The sequence below is a fragment of the Heptranchias perlo genome, chromosome 38, assembly GCF_035084215.1.
Source record: "Heptranchias perlo isolate sHepPer1 chromosome 38, sHepPer1.hap1, whole genome shotgun sequence".
NCBI lineage: Eukaryota > Metazoa > Chordata > Chondrichthyes > Hexanchiformes > Hexanchidae > Heptranchias > Heptranchias perlo.
In genome coordinates, this window is record NC_090362.1 from 8,145,318 (window position 1) to 8,163,046 (window position 17,729).

Sequence of the window (17,729 nt, forward strand, 5' to 3'; positions counted from 1 at the left end):
AGTCTTGCGATTGAGGTAGCTCATGGTTGGGATTCAAGTGTTCAACTAAATGAGCAAGGTTTATGGCAGAACCCAGTGTATGCACCCTTTGTGTTTCTGACATAACCCACTGTGTTTCCTCGATGTATGTTTGGACAAGTATGACCATCGGGATCCAAGCCCCGAGATTCCGCTCCCTTCTGGGGTGAAATTCTAGTGCAGAATCAGCAGAGGCACCAGAATTTGGAGTGTAACTCAGATCTGTCATTTGACAGCAGGCATGGTATAGTCTTTCGGGAGGGGAGGGCATTTCCTCTGCCCGCACTCCCTATCTGCTGGTAGCAGTTTGGGGGGGGGGGTGCGAGGTGCGGTAGGTGGGGTGAGGCTCAGTGGGGGTTTGGGTTACCCAGGAATCCTTTGATAGGCCCAGCGATACCTACATCTGCTTTATTCTAACTGCACTCTTTGTCCTGACCACGCCTTTGGCTCCCAATGGCAGGATGCCACTCCCAGATTCTGTTGTGCGCGTGCAATGCAGTCACTGGAAATTTGCACCCACCTGCAAATAAAGTTAGGCACAGAGAGGCACTAGGACCCAGGAGAAGTGGCTCCATCCGTGGTGGTGTTCCAACTCACTGGGCAGCACATCTATTCTGAACTACTTAGTAACTCAACACTCCAGGATCACATTCACATCTCTGGACATTAGAGTAAAATGCACCGAGCTTATCAACCCATCGTGCCAACCAGCAATAAGTATCTGCAGCAGAAGTGGGACAAGGACGATTACCAAAAGCACAGGACAAAGGTCAGGTGGTGCCGAGCGTAGTAGAAAATATAAATGGAGTATTAAAAATACGTTTCATCTTAAAGTTTTTTTATATCTTGTTACTGGTGTGTTTCTAAACTCTGTGAATGTTGTTGCATTTATTTATCAGCCCATCTCCCATGACGTTGCTCAGAGTCAGTCTCTGTTGTGTCACAATCATCTTTTCCCCCACTCTGTCACCCATCATACCCACCCTCGCTCCCTCACAATCCTGTCTCTTGTTCCTCAGTTATTGTTGCACTTCCTCCAGCCCTACAACCCTCCAAGATCTCTGCGCTCCTCCAATTCTGGCCTCTTGCGCAGCCCCGATTTTCATCGCTCCACCGTTGGCGGCCGTGCCTTCAGCTGCCTAGGCCCTAAGCTCTGGAATTCCCTCCCTAAACCTCTCCGCCTCTCAACCTCTCTCTCCACCTTTAAGACGCTCCTTAAAACCTACCTCTTTGACCAAGCTTTTGATCATCTGTTCTATCTCCTTATGTGGCTCGGTTAAATTTTGTTTGACAACGCTTCTGTGAAGCGCCTTGGGATGTTTTAAGGCTGCCATATAAATGTACGTCGTTGTTGTTGCATTATCCAATTGCTTCTTGTCCTCTCCCTAACCTTCCATCATCTGCTCTACCTTCCCTCGCTCCCCCATAGCCTTTCTCATCTATCTGTTCCGATGACTTGGCTCCCTATGCCGGCAGCAATCACTTCAGTAAAGCCCAATATGTGCTTTAAATTATTGGCCTAGCGAGCTGGTGAAGGGAGCAGGAAGACCCAAAGAGGAAGGGAAGTGGGAAGCAGGCAGGAAGACCGGAAAGAATTGGGGCTAATTTTTTGCAGTGGGGGGCAGTAACAGTGGGAAGGTCTGAAGAACGGGAGATGCTTAATATTTGGAGCAGTGTCGGGAAGAAAGAGTGGGAAGTTGTCATGAAAGCAGTGGGAGTTAGTGTGTGGAAAAGCCCAGGCCACAGACAAAAAGAAGAAAGACTTGCATTTATATAGCGTCTTTCATGACCTCAGGACGTCTCAAAGCGCTTTACAGCAAATTAAGTACTTTTGAAGTGCAGTCACTGTTGTAATGTAGGAAACGGGGCAGCCAATTAGCGCACAGCAAGGTCCCACAAACAGCAAAGTGATAATGACCAGATCATCTGATATAGTGATGTTGGTCGAGGGATACATATTGGCGAGGGCACCAGGGAGAACCCCCTGCCCTTCGAATAGTGCCACGGGATCTTTTACGTCCACCTGAGAGGAGGTCTCATCCAAAAGATGGCACCTCTGACAGTGCAGCACTCCCTCAGTACTGCACCAGAGTGTCAGCCTGGAGTATGTGCTCAAGTCTCTATAGTGGGGCTTGAACCTCCAAACTGCTGGCTTAGAGACACGAGTGCAACCCACTGAACCACGGCTGACTCAGAGACAGAAAGCAAGGAGGGTGGCAAGGGGAAGTGAGTGGGCCGGGCCAAAGGGCAGTGGGCAGATCTTTGGAGTGGGGTCAGGAAGAGATGGTGACATGGTTGTGAAGAACTGATGGTGGCAACAAAGGGCAAGCAGCAAGGAACAGGTGGGGAGCCTGAATAGCATTGGGGCGGGGATTACATTTTGTACATATCCAGGATGAGGAGAAGTGGAAGAGCAGACCTGGAAGCAGGCCGGCACAAGCCTTTGAATCAGAAGAGGGTGGCTTACCAATAGGTGAGCAGGAAACCTCAAAGTGGAGGCTGTGGACCAGGGGAATGGCGGCTGCCAAATAGGGAAGGAGGAAATCTCATAAGTAGGATCTGGAGACTGTGGACCTACGGATACAGAAGGGACCTGGTAGAGGAGCCTTTGAAGGGAATATGTCGGCAGATGGTTATAGGCAGGGACCAGGTGCTCCAGTGCAGAGGCATGAGGCAGGAAGCAGAAGGATACAGGCACAAAAATAATGGCCTGGAAATTGCTCTTCAAATAATGGTGAAGCTAACAGGGCTCACCATTATTTCAGCGAAAATGGAAGAGTAAGTTCCAGAGAGCATTCACGCACAGTGAAGCATGGAAATCCAGAACTTGCTCTTCCTGATTCACCAGTGATCTGAAAGCTTCGCATTAAAGGGACCTCGCTGGCTGCAATCAATGGACCAGCGCCAACTTGCTCCCCTGCCCAGCTGCAAACTAACTAATCTCGCCACAAAAAAGGTACACTGAGTTTTTTAGGCCGAAGCTAACTTTTAACAGCATGGTAAGTATTAATGACTGCCAAACAAACTCTCTGGCACTGAAAATTAACTTTTAAAAATGTGGAGTCTCATTACACCTGATTTTAATAGTTTTTGGACATTTAAAAATAAATTTAAATTAAAAAATGTAAACTTTTTAAAAACTTTTTCTTTCTGTCTCTTTTATCTCAGTCTTTTAATCCTACCCTCTCTTTATTTTATTTTCTCTATCTCATTTTATAATACCTTTACTAAGCTTATTGGACACTTCCTGGTTGTTAGTCTGCGCGGCTTGTGAATGAGTTTCACTTCCTGGTTCTCACAGCGTGACTTGCTTCAAGCTGATTGATTGCGGAGACATAGAGCTCCTTTCCCTGCTCACACAGCCCGGGAAAGAACGCTGCAGTTTTTTGAACTCAAAGTTCAAGGGAGTTGCCACCATGCAGTAGCAACTCCCTTGAACTGTTGGTTCACCGCTCAGAACTATTTACAATGTTGACATAGTAATTCACAATGGGAAATGTTAACACAAAAGTGAGACCAAAGCTTGTAACAATGGGAAGTAAAGTTTATGGAAGCATGTGCCCTCTGCAAGATTCTTAATATAAAATAGATATTTAAATTGATAAGGGACTGGTTATTATCATTAAAGTCTGATGCACATGGGGACTCTCAGAGAGAGAGAAATACCAGCTCACACAGACATGTACAAATATATATAGACAGAAATACACTCATCCACATGCCTACAGAGAGAGACACATATACATGCAATTACAAAGAAAATACATGCACTCAAGTGCATATATTTGCCTGCTTGGAGTGAAATACACTCACATATACATACAAGCGGACATGGAAAATACATTCACAAGTGTACATTCATGGAGAGAAGTGCAGTTGTATACACACAGAAACAGTCACACACTCACAAAGAAACACACCCTCAATAAGAGACAGACAAAACAATCACACACAGAGACAGAGAACGACGTCTAGACATGAGTAAAAGCGTAGATAGCCTCGTACTAATATATAGATATAGAAACAATCATATAAACAAAGACCTATTGACACTGGGATCTGCAGGCAGTGATTTCAGGTCACGACAGCTCAAACATTCGCTGACAGAAGGTGAAGGGACAACCCCAGTGGTTTCGTCTATCGCTGCTGCTACTAGTCTCAGCTGAGCCTCTCGCTGCTCCTCCAGGCCGTGCCAAGCCTGCCCGTTACGTTACAAGCTAAAAATGATTGGGAGAAGCAGTGGATCTCCGATTTTGCGGAACAGAGTTCACGTTCCTGGTGCTAGTAGACGATGGCCATAATCTTGCACTCAAACGAGTTAGCAGCAGCAACATCCTCCGCACCAATGCTCTACGTGAAGCTTTCTTCTATGTGTAATGTCTGACACATCATATTATATTTGTCATCCGTCCACAGGTGCAAAAGGCCACAGCAGTTGTGGATACCAAAGGACCTCAGACCCCGGTACATCTTCAAGTCAAGCTAAAAACACTACAGGTATGATGTGTGCCGTTTTTTTAAAAATCATTCTCGGGATGTGGGTGCTGCTGGCAAGGCCAGTATTTATTGCCCATCCCTAATTGCCCATATACAATTGAATGACTTGCTAGGCCACTTCAGAGTCAATCACTTTGGTGTGGGACTGGAGTCACATGTAGGCCAGACTGGGTAAGGACAACAGGTTTCCTTCCCTAAAGGGCATTAGTGAACCAGTGACAATCAGACAGTTTCATGGTCACTTTTACCGATAACAGTTTTTTTATTTTCTCCAGATTTTTTTAACTGAATTCAAATTCTTAAACTGCCATGGTTAGGATTTGAATTCACATTCTCTGGATTATTAGTCCAGTAACATAACCACCATGTTACCATATCCCATTTCCAGTAGAGATTCCAAAAGTCACACACAATAGACCATAGAAGTCATTTTGAAAGGCTCTGGTCCCAATGTGGAGCCTTATTAGGGAAGGCAGGTTGGAGATGGGTCTGTAACCCAATAGGGCTGATTCTGTGACCTGTGCTGACTTTCCCTTCCCTAACTCTAGGGCGCAATGGTCAATTTTAGTTTTTCTCTTGCCACCCTGGCTGAGATTAACTGTCTCAGCAAAGACCAGGGATTGAAACTGGGATCTTCCTGATCTATTATAACACCTCGATTTTAAAATTTCATCCTTGTTTTCAAGTCCCTCTATGGCCTCGCCCCTCCCTATCTTTGTAACCTCCTCCAGTCCTACAACCCTCTGAGATCTCTGCCCTCCTCCAATTCTAGACTCTTGCACATCCCCAATTTCCTTTGCTCCACCATTGGCGGCCGTACCTTCAGCTGCCTAGGCCCTAAACTCTGGAATTCCCTTCCTAAACCTCTCCACCTCTCTACCTTTCTCTCCTTCTTAAAAGACACTCCTTAAAACTTACTTCTTTGGCCAAACTTTTGATGATCTGTCCTAATATCTCCTTATGTGGCTCGGTGTCAAATTTTGTTTGATAATCGTTCCTGTGAAGCGCCTTGGGTCGTTTTACTACGTTAAAGGCGCTATATAAATGCAAGTTGTTGTGGTTGTTGCATGGCTCAACTACTCACTGATTGGCCAAATAAGCGATCAGGTGACCTGCGGGTTTCAGTCTTCAAGATGCCCCACAGAGTGGCCCATGTTGGGAACTTAGGCAGTTTCCTTTGATTGTGGTTGACAGACTCAAGAGTCCTGCAAAGTTCAACATAAATATTGACAGGACAATGAACTACAGCACCAACTGGCTGTGTCATGGAGTGGTGATGCCGAGGTCCACACCCACAGCCCCCAACACATTGAACCCTTAACTGTGCTGTCATATAGAGGCAGCAAAGAGAAGCCAGACACTTGGGAGCTGGTTGCCGGCCTCTTCATTCAATCATAAGAGGTCGGTACGCGGGGAACTAGAGAAGGGGAGGAAACAACTTCAAAAACAGAGATAAATTCTCATCAAGCCAGTGCTGCAGATTGACTAGGAACATAGGAAGGAACATGACAAGGCCATTCGGCCTCTCAAGCCTGTTCCGCCATTCAATTAGATCATGGCTGATCTGTATCCTAACTCCATTTACCCCCTTGGTTCTGTAACCCTAACAAAAATCTATCGATCTCAGTTTTGAAATTTTCAATTGACCCCCAGCCTCAACAGCTTTATGGAGGAAAAAGTTCCAGATTTCCACTGCCCTTTGTGTGAAGAAGTGTTTCCTGACATCACTCCTGAACAGCCTAGCTCTAATTTTAAGGTTATGCCCCCTATATTTTGTTGGTGAACTCAATGGTAATTAGCCCAAAAGTCTGCAGAGAATGCAGATGCATTGACTGTAGCTGATGACTGACTGTCCTTTCTTCAGATACAGGAAGAGCGTTTGGCCATTATAACAAGAGACAATCAGATCCTTTCTTCCAAATTAGCTGCCATTATGAGATCCAACGGGACGGTGGAGAATTGGAACAACTATTCATATAAAAGGTACAGAAATTACCGGCAAAGGCAGAGAAGGCTTAATATTTGGGTTCTTATTAAGGCAGTCAGAAAGTTTCTGCCACCATTGAGGGGTGTTTACTGACAACCTCTAATGTCCAACTCATTACACTTAAAAAGAAAGAAAGACTTGCAATAATACAGTGCCTTTCACAACCTCAGGATGTCCCAAAGCGCTTTACAGCCAATAAAATACTTTTCAAGTATAGTCATTGTTGTAATGTAGGAACATTACATTGTAATGAGTAGCTTCACCACATGGACTGCAGCGGTTCAAAAAGGCGACTCACCACCAACTTCTCAAGGGCAATTAGAGATGGGCAATAAATGCTGGCTTTGCTAGCGATGCCCACATCCCATGAATGAATAAGAAAAATGCAGCAACCAATTTGCGCACAGCAATGTCCCGCAAACAGCAATGTAATAATGACCAGATAATCTATTTTAGTGATGTTGGTTGAAGGATAAATATTGGCCAGTGACATCTAAAGTGTGATGGACACTTGCTAGATGCAAGACTTTTGTATAAATAGATTATACCCAACGGATTACTTTATCTCATTAAAGATCATTTATACCAATGATCTGGAATACACTGCCTGAAAGGGTGGTGGAAGCAGTTTCAAAAGTAACTTTCAAAAGGAAATTAGATCTCTGCTTAAAAAGGAAAACTTTGCAAGGCTTTGGAGAAAGAGCAAGGGAGTGGGTCTAATTGGTCGCTCTTTCAGAGAGCTGGCACAGGCATGATGGGCCAAATGGCCTCCTTCAGTGCTGTACGATTCTATGATTCTGTGAACAGATTCCTGTCAGATTTTACTGATTAAAACAGTTCATATGATAGAGTGTGCATCAGAAGATACTTAGACAGACTCCTGATGGCAAGATGACAAGGCAACTGAGAGACAAAGGTCTATGTGGGCCCTCAGAAAGGATCTAAATGACAAGACCTGCTGGATGGCCAGAAATTCTTTTTCTTGTTTTCTCTTAATTCATTCTTGAGATGTGGGTGTCGCTGACAAGGCCAGCATTTATTGCCTATTTCTAGTTGCCCCTTGAGAAGGACCTTCTTCTTGAACCGCTGCAGTCCATGTGGCGAAGGGGCTCCCACAGTGCTGTTAGATAGGGAGTTCCAGTGTTTTAACCCAGCAACAACAAAGGAACGGCCGATATATGTCCAAGTCGGGATGGTGTGTGGCTTGGAGGGGAACTTGGAGGTGATGGTGTTCCCATATGCCTGCTGCCCTTGTCCCTCTGGGTGGGAGAGGTCACAGGTTTGGGAGGTGCTGTCGAGCAAGCCTTAGCGAGTTGCTGCAGTGTGCATCCTGTGTGTTGCTCCCTTCTGATTTAATTATTTTCTTCCTTTTACTGTTTTGATGTCATCCCTTAACTGATATTTTCTAGTATCCTTCCACGCAGTCTGAATGCAGAGAAGCGACAGAGGGAGCTCATGCAGATATCACGGGAGAACCAAGCCATTCTTCAGCGCATCATGCATTGTGAATCAGAGTACAACCGCAGCAGACTGAAAGAGGATTGGGAGAAAGCTGAGAGAGTGCAAAAAGATATTGCACGTTATCCACGTGGGTTAAAAACAGTGCAGGTAAGAAAGATACCAGTGAGAATGCTGTACTTGCTACCACATGGAGTAGTTGAGGCGAATAGCATAGATGCATTTAAGGGGAAGCTAGATAAATACATGAGGGTGAAACAAATAGAAGGATATGTTGGTAGGATTTGATAAAGTAGGGTGGGAGGAGATTCTTGTGGAGCATAAACACAGGCATAGTCCAGTTGGCCTGTTTCTGTGCTGTAAATTCTATGTAACTGAGACTCTGATTTCCTATGAGAGGAGAGAGAGTGATCTAAGATCCCACAGAAGGTACAGAGAGAAGAGAGAGAAAAAGACTGAGATCCCTTAACATGTCCAGAGAGGAACGAGAGAATGAGACTCTTGTCGCTCATTATCCTGGAGGGGGAGTTATAGTCATGTTGACATGCCTTTTTGCCAAAGCCCCTAAGATGAGGACCTAGATTAAGTAGTTGATGATGAACAAGTTGGGCATGCAGCATTGGACATGGGCATCTGGAAACTCAAGATGGTTGGCATCTTGCAAAATGGCCCTCAAACACACTGAATTCAGATGTTCATCAAGTAGCTGATGTGGAGAGTCTGAGGCTTTAACAACAGTTACTGGAAAGTGTTAGCTCGATGTGAACCTGTGTACATATATTCATGGTTCACTGCCTACCTGACCAGGCTACAGAAAGGCAAGAAGTTGCTACTGAAGCTCTGCACATCCAACTGGAGTGGTTGAAGCCGACATCATTGATGCATTTTAGGCGAGGCTTGATGCATTCATGGGGGAGAATGAAATAGAGGGATACGGGGGCAGGGTGGGAAGGGAACATTAGAGTGGGGGAGGCTCGTGTGGCCTATTTCTGTGCTGTAGATTCTATGTATGTAATTCTATTATATGCTCTAGGAACTGGAAAGCTTGTTTTCGAGATAGATAATGACTTGAGGCCTGGTCAGGATCAGTGTACATGCCTTTAACAACGTCAACACTCAATGGGAATGATCAAGAAAAGAAAACAATTCTCATTTAATGGCTTCTACTTTGTATCAGTGATAATTACAATGAGACATTGCGGAGTTTTATGCGCACAGAAATTGCCTCCACTTGTGCGCTACGTAAATGGGAACAATTCAAATTATGCCCATCCTTAGTCTCTCCTTTCATCATCTTCACGTTTACCCCTACCCCTCTCTCCCCCTCCTTCAGCTGGAGCCACCCTTCCTTCCGCCGGAGGCGTGAGCTCTCCTGTTAATGGCAGCCGTATTTCCCACAGTGCGTAGCGACAGAGAACAAGCCCCGGCGGCTGCACGGGCCGCTCTGCCTTGCGGGAAAAGGTTCCCCCTGGCGCACGCGCACAAGCGTCCAGTCAGCCAGAGGCGGTGCAGGGAAAGTTTGAAGAGTTGTGCCTGGTGCGGGGCTCTGATGCTGGAGGACGGGCCACGGAGCTGAGGATCCACAAGGCTGCGGGGTGTTGTGCCTGAGATAATCTTGATGGAATGACACCGCCCATTAAATAGCCTGTTAATGTGTATCTGTATACAGCATGTGGTGAACTTTCTCCGGAGAGAACTTGCATTGACAACAGCTCCTTATCAGGTGGCCGCAGGGGCCACTCATGGATTACATTTAAAGCCCAGTCACTTGTTAGGCAAACAAACGTGACATAATCTTAGAATAAGGGGCTGCTCTTTCAAAACTGAGATGAGGAGAAACTTCTTCACTCAGAGGGTGGTGGGTCTGTGGAATTTGCTGCCCCAGGAAGCTGTGGAAGCTACATCATTAAATAAATTTAAAACAGAAATAGACAGTTTTCTAGAAGTAAAGGAAATTAGGGGTTACGGGGAGCGGGCAGGAAATTGGACATGAAGCTGAGTTCGGATCGGTCAATGCCCTGTGGGTGGCGGAGAGGGCCCAGGGGCTGAGTGGCCGGGTCCTGCTCCTACTTCTTGTGTTCTTTAGATTTGTGGTTGGGATCAGATCAGCCATGATCTTATTGAATGGCGGAGCAGGCTCGAGGGGCCGATTGGCCTACTCCTGCTCCAATTTCTTATGTTCTTATGTTCTTATCCAATTTTACATAGAATTTACAACACAGAAACAGGCCATTCGGCCCAACTAGTCTATGCTGGTGTTTATGCTCCACACAAACCTTCTCCCACCCTACTGGTGATCTCCTGGACTGGTTTTGATGGCCTAAGGCAGGGGGGGGGGGGGGGTCAGAAAATTTACAGAGTATTTTTTCCCCTTATTGGTTCTGGGTTTTTCCTCTTTTTTTTGCCTCTCCCAGGAGATTACATGGCTGCAGAGGTGGGTGTGAGGTGGGGGGAGGGAAGAAGTGTTTAGCCATGATGCAGCGGCCGTCATGGTGTAGGGCAGGCTTGATGGACCAGCTGGTCTTTTCCTGCCCGTCAATTTTGTATGTTTGTACTTCCTCTCACCCTATCAGCACATCCTTCTATTCCTTTCTCCCTCATGTACCTATCCAGCTTCCCCTTAAATGCATTTATGTTATTTGCTTCAACCACCCCATGTTTCACATTCTGACCACTCTCGGGGTAAAGAAATTTCTCCTGAATTCCATACTGGATTTATTAGTGACTGTCTTATATTTATGGCCCCTAGTTTTGGACTCCCCTGCAAGTGGAAACACCTTCTCTACATTTATCCTATTAAACCCCTTCATAATTTTAAAGACCTCTATTAGGTCACCCCTCAGCCTTCCCTTTTCTAGAGAAAAGAGCCCCAGCCTGTTCAATCTTTCCTGATAGTTATAACCTCTCCATTCTGGAAGGGCCCACACACAGTAAGTGAGCAGTAATTAAAAACAGAAAATGCTGGAAAACACTCAGCAGGTCGGGCAGCATCTGCGGAGAGAGAAACAGAGTTAACATTTTAGTATGATGACCTTTCATCAGAGTTGGAAGATGTTAGAGATGAACAGCTTTTAAGGAATTGCAGAGCCAGGGCAAAGGGAGGCAGGCAAGGAACAAAGAGGCTTTAAAGGTCACTGATGTGGTCTCTAGGGTGGAGGGCAGATTACAATAATAATTGGTATGAATTTGCAGTATAAGTGATTAAATGACCAAAATAATGATGGTGCAAGGCAAAAGGGGGTGGTAATGAGACAAGTAACGAAACAAAAGATGGGTCCAGAGGAGGTGTAAATGGTTACAGCTGTGGGAGAGAAGAGCAGAACTTCTTCAATGTAGGAATTAGTGGAAGTACATTGGCAGTGAATTAAAACATGTGAGAGATAAGAGTAGAACTGGGCAATGAGCAGTAAATCCGTTTTGTGGTGCTGGTTGAGGCTGGGGAATAGAGCCATTGGATCTCGTATGAACAGACAGGTGGGTTTAACATCTCATCCGAAAGAGGCACCTCTGACTCTGCAGCATCAGCCTAGATTTATGTGCTCAAGTGGACTTGAACCCATGACCTTTATGACTCAAGAGATAAGGGTGCTACAAACAGAGCTAGGCCGACATGTAGCATTTCGTAGCAAACTTTCGAAAAGGTGTATTTCATATATTTAACATATAATTTACAATAATTTTACTTTTACAATCATTTTATTTAGATAAGTAATGCGATCATTATATAACACGGATATTTCCACATGTTAAATTACGTAATTACTCCAGTAGTGAACTGCCTAACCCACCTGGCATACAATGTAATTACAAAAATAAATGGTATGAATTTGCATTATAAAGAGAAATCTTTGCTATTTTCCACAGAAAAGTAAGAAGAAAGTTCGCATCAGAGGTTGGATGAGTGGTGAAACCTCTGATGATGTCCAAGAACAGAGGGAGTTGCAGCAGCGAGGAGAGAAGTCAACAATGTTAATTGTATGATTTATATCAATTAGTGTTAATTGCAGTCAGGTGGTGGGTTTCAATTATTATAGGAGAGCTTAGCTAGGGTGTGGGGTGCGTGTAAGGAATGTGTGAATAAAGGCTTGGAAGCAAGTAAAGACGGGGCTCTAGTATTCTACTCTTCAACACATGGCTATCCAATTTTAACAAACATCAGGGTGACCAGTGAAGGAGCAACTCCAGGCCCTTCTCCATCCAAATATCTCACTTCTGCTATTCGCCCAAATCTATCCCGTTCGCACCACACAAATAACTTGTGGCGCATTCTTAGTTAAATCTTTCAGACATTTTTGTTATTTCCCTCCCTGCATTTCCTCCTGCGTTGGGTAGAAGGGGGTCTCAGAGGCTGCCCCACATTGATCTATGCCAATCTATATCCAACAGTGGATGGATGAGCACACTGTGGGTTAGAATCATGGAATCATAGAATGGTTACAGCACAGAAGGAGGCCATTCGTCCCATCGAGCCCACACCTGCTCCCTGTAAGAGCAATCCAGTTAGTCCCATTCCCCCGCTCTTTCCCCATAGCCCTGCAATTTTTTTCCCCTCAAGTATTTATCCAATTCCTTTTTGAAAGCCACGATTGAATCTGCTTCCACCACCCTTTCAGGCATCACTTTCCAGATCGTAACGACTCGCTGTGTAAATAAGTTCTCCCTCATGTCGCCTTTGGTTCTTTTGCCAATCAGCTTAAATCTGTGTCCTCTGGTTCTCAAACTTTCCACCAATGTGATCAGTTTCTCTTTATTTACTTTACCTAAACCCTTCATGATTTTGAACACTTCTATCAAATCTCCTCTTAACCTTCTCTGTTCAGAGGAGAACAACCCCAGCTTCTCCAGTCTATCCATGTAACTGAAGTCCCTCATCCCTGGAACCATTCTAGTAAATCTTTTCTGTACCCTCTCCAAGGCCTTCACACCCTTCCTAAAGTGCGGTGCCCAGAATTGGACACAATATTCCAGCTGTGGCCGAACCAGTGTTTTATAAAGGTTCATCATAACTTCCTTGCTTATGCCTCTATTTATAAAGCCCAGGATCCCGTATGCTTTTTTAATCGCTTTCTCAACCTGCCCTGCCTCCTTCAAAGATTTGTGCACATATACCCCCAGGTCTCTCTGTTCCTGCACCCCCTTTAGAATTGTACTCTTTAGTTTATATTGCCTCTCCTCATTCTTCCTACTGAAATGTATCACTTCGCACTTTTCTGTGTTAAATTTAATTTGTCATCTGTCCGCCCATTCCACCAGCCTGCCTATGTCCTCTTGAAGTCTATTACTATCCTCCTGACTGTTCACTACACTTCCAAGTTTTGTGTCATCTACAAATTTGGAAATTGTGCCCTGTACACCCAAGTCCAAGTCATTAATATATATAAAAAAAGTAGTGGTCCTAGTACCGACCCCTGGGGAACACCACTGTATACCTCCCTCCAGTCCGAAAAACAACCGTTCACCACTACTCTCTGTTTCCTGTCACTTATCCAATTTCATATCCATGCTGCCACTGCCCCTTTTATTCCATGGGCTTCAGTTTTGCTGACAAGCCTATTATGTGGCACTTTATCAAATGCCTTTTGAAAGTCCATATACACAACAGTAATCACATTGCCTTCAACAACCTTCTCTGTTACCTCATCAAAAAACTCAATCAAGTTAGTTAAACACGATTTGCCTTTAATAAATCCGTGCTGGCTTTCCTTTATTAATCCACACTTGTCCAAGCGACTATTAATTTTGTCCCGGATTATCGTTTCTAAAAGCTTCTCCACTACTGAGATTAAACTGACTGGCCTGTAGTTGCTGGGTTTATCCTTACACCCTTTTTTGAACAAGGGTGTAACATTTGCAATTCTCCAATCCTCTGGCACCACCCAGAGGACTGGAGAATTGCAACAAGGTTCATGATGTCCCTTGTTTTAACCTCTCAACATCTTGCAACAGTGGCACCATCCCATTGGACTGCTTTCACATTTCCTAAAGGATTGTAGGGCCAAAAATGGTCGAATGTTATCAATTCCCTCCCTGCACACAACCTGAAATGCTTCGGTCTGGCTGCCTGCCTCTCTTCCACAGTCTTGTCCGTGCCCAGGTGGCCCTGGAGAGGGAACATGAGAGGCCTCGCACGAACCGTGGGCACCGTGGGACATACACCGTTTGATCGACAGTGATGACAATATTATGATTTGGTTTTCATTTAAGCGTCTTTACTTTTGATTGGATTTCACGTTCAGAGTGTTATATTAGTGGTGCCTCCTCGGATGAGGCGGACACTTGTAGAGCTGTTCTTCCAGTTATTGTTTCAATCAAAAACAGGCACAACTTGAAATGCTTGTAAGCCCTTTGCGGCCTGCTGCCCGTATCCAAACTCGCACCAAGTCTGTTCACCCATCAGCCCTGTGCTCGCTGACCTACATTGGCTCCCAGTCCACCAACTCCTCAAATTTAAAATTCTCATCCTTGTGTTCAAATCCCTCCACGGCCTCGCCCCTCCCTATTCCTGTAACCACCTCCAGCCCTACAACTCTCCGAGATCCCTGCGTTCCTCCAACTCTGGCCTCTTGACTTTTATCCTGTGTAGGCCCTAAGCTCTGGAATTCCCTCCTTAAACGTCTCTGCCTCTCCACCTCTCCTCCTTTAAGGGGCTCCTTAAAACCTCCCTCTTTGACCAAGCTTTTGGTCACCTGTCCTAATGTCTCTTTCTTTGGCTCGGTGTCAATTTTTTTTTGTCTGGTTACACTCCTGTGACGTTTTCACTATGTTAAAGGCGCTATATAAATGCAAGTTGTTTTAATTTTATAACTAGAAGAGAACATTCAATGGAATTCAAGGCCTTGCCACCTCTGCAGATTCCATCAGTTTCTAAACAGCTCACTGGGATTTTCCGTCGAACTTGTTAACAAAAAATATGAACAAGGAGCAAAACACTGCAGGTTCTGGAAATCCGAAAACAAAACTGGAAAAAAAAAACGGAAGTACTCAGCAGGTCAGGCAGCAACTGCGGAGAAACAGAAGTCGAGTCAATCTAACTTTCAGGTCTAAGACCCTTCCCCAATCCTGAGGAAGGGTCCTAGATCTGAAACTACGACTGACTGACCAGTTTCTGCATGGATGCTGCCTGACCTGTTGAGTATTTCCAGCTTTTGCTATTAAAAAAGAAAACTGCTTTTCCCAACATGACGTCTTTAATGTCCACCTGAGCCACTGGAACAGGCAGATTTGGCCATGGTTTAATGGCTCATCCAAAGGATGGCACTTTTGACCTGTCATATTCCCTCAGTACTGAGCTGAAGTGTCAGTTGAGATTATGTGTACTGACTCAGGGAAGGAGTGCTGCCAACTGAGCCAAGTGGACACAATGGATTAAAAGGAAGGCAAACCCCAATGTGTACAGCCAACTGGATGGTTTAAATACAAAAGCATGCTCTCATGTCTTTAGTTCTGGCTCGAGATCCAAAATCCATGGAAATTCACAGCATCCATCCACAATTTTGCATCATGAATTTCTACAAAAGACTTTCATCCAAAAGTCCTGGTGGTTACAGTGCAAAAAAAATACTATGGAAAAGGATATTTCTCTCCCAAACTGAAAGCAGAAGATGCTGGGAAACATACAGCATGTCATTCAGCACCTGTAAAGAGAAAAGAAAGACTTGTATTTCTACAGTGTGTTTCACTGCCTCAGGATGTCCCAAAGTGCTTTACAGCCAATGAGGTACTTTTGAAGTGTAGTCACTGTTGTAATGTAGGAAACAAAGGCCAATTATGACGTTTTAGACATGGCACCTTTCCTCTGAAGATATATTTAATCCCCTATTGACTGACTCTACCCTTGTTGTGTTTCAGGATTGTACTGTCAATATCTTGCTGTGTCTTATTGGTGCTATGTGTTATCATCTGAAACATAACTCTTAGTTTCTCCTGCACTCATTGGTATAATAGCCTGGTATTTTCCACCTTCTGATGGAACTAGGAGAATATGGTGGGTACCCCACATGATCACCAGTGGCCAATACATAGGAACAGGAGTAGGCCATTCAGCCCCTCGAGCCTGTTCCACACACCATTATTAAGAGGTGAATCTTAATTCTGAGCATGCTATCCCATTCATGGCATGAATAAAGATGCAGGTTTCAGACCATACAACATTCAGTCTGGTTAAGAAAATCTTTTTGCAGTGAGCAGAAATACTGGGAGAAACCCAAACTGTAACAAGCTCCATATTTCAAACTTGAAACTCATATTTACTTACAAAAACCCCAAATAATTCCTTGTCGTGTGCTTAAATATACAATCTTGTGCTGCAATCTTATGTTTCCTGTGCTACATCTTGAATCTTTGTAAAACTCAGCTATTTCAGTGCAGAAATCACTTAATAAAATTCGAAAGCTTTGATTTGTTGGTGGAATGGATTGAGGCAGCAGGGTTTTGGAGTCTGGCTCCAATTACTCAATGATCGGAACAAGATTTCTGAAACTTGACAAATTCTACATCATCCTCTGTTATAATCAGGAAGCTTCTAATTATTTATCGGAGATATTAGAATTCTCAGCTATTATTTTTTTCGAACCAATTTGTTTACCAGAAGATGTTGACTCATGCTGGGATATTTTTTAAAAAATCATTCTTGGGATGTGGGCATCGCTGGCAAGGCTGGCATTCATTGTCCCATCCCTGGTTGCCCTAAGGTTTGATACAACTGAGTGGCTTGCTAGGCCACTTCAGAGGGCAGTTAAGAGTCAAGTTCGTTGGGTGTGGGAGTGGAATCATGTGTAGGCCGGACTGGGTAAGGACGGTAGGTTTCCTTCCCTAAAGGACATGAGTGAATCAGTTGGGTTTATATGATAATCCGAATTTTAAGATTGAGGTGTTGAGGGACCAGGAGCCAATGTAGGCCAGAAGTGGTAGGTGATGGAGCAGGACCCAGAATGGGATCAGGTACAGGCAAAATATCTGTGGCATCCAGTTTGCTGAGAAAATGTGTTTTTTCCATCAGTATGTTCAGTTTTGTCGTGTGATCTACTCGATGAAGTGGCAAATAAAAGTTGTTTTTAATCATTCTTGATTGACCCCTGTACCTAATAGAAATAGGGAGCAAGAACGCAGAGGAAGAAAGTCATGAGTATTAGGAATGTAGGAACAGGAGGAGGCCATTCAGCCCCTCAAGCCTGTTCCAACATCAAAATAAGATCATGGCTGATCTGTATCCTAACTCCCATCTACCCGCCTTGGTTCTGTAACCCTTAATACTCATGCCTAATAAAAATCTATCAATCTCGGTTCAATTGACCCCCAGCCTCAACAGATTTCCACTACCCTTTGTGTGAAGAAGTGCCTCCTGACATCACCCCTGAACGGCCTAGCTCTAATTTTAAGGTTATGCCCCCTTGTTCTGGACTCCCTCACCAGAGGAAATAGTTTATCTACCTTATATAGAATATAGAAACACAACACCGAATATCTATTAGATATGGATTCATACTGGAAAGTCTAAGTCCCTAATCTCTCCAAGACAGATGCAGAGATCATTCCTGTACTCTGCCCCGACGATGTCCCTAATCCCAGAAGAACAAGTGCTGCTGTGAACTCACCAGCATTCGAATTTTCTGTTTGCAACATCAGCTCTCAAAAGATCAGATAACAAAACATCCAAAGACAGAGAATATAAAATAAAACAGTCCGAACAGATTTCTAAAAGGAAGGTCATGTTTACCCAAACTTTTTGGATTATTTGAAGAAGTAACAGAAAGAGTAGACAAGGGCAATG

General features: G+C 44.4%; 1 protein-coding gene across 2 annotated transcripts; it reads left to right on the forward strand.

Moving 5' to 3' along the window:
• Positions 1-456: 456 nt before the first annotated feature.
• LOC137304705 (sperm axonemal maintenance protein CFAP97D1-like) lies at positions 457-16,993 on the forward strand. Of its 2 annotated transcripts, none has more exons than XM_067973376.1 (6): positions 457-787; positions 4,435-4,515; positions 6,380-6,498; positions 7,912-8,110; positions 11,825-11,935; positions 14,769-16,993. In XM_067973376.1, exons 1-6 carry the CDS (start codon positions 695-697, stop codon positions 14,826-14,828), a joined length of 663 nt encoding a protein of 220 aa, XP_067829477.1. In that variant the 5' UTR covers positions 457-694; the 3' UTR covers positions 14,829-16,993. The 2 variants fall into 2 exon arrangements, with proteins under 2 accessions (XP_067829477.1, XP_067829478.1); XM_067973377.1 differs by having other exon boundaries at positions 7,927-8,110; positions 14,769-16,991.
• The last annotated feature ends 736 nt before the right edge of the window (positions 16,994-17,729 follow it).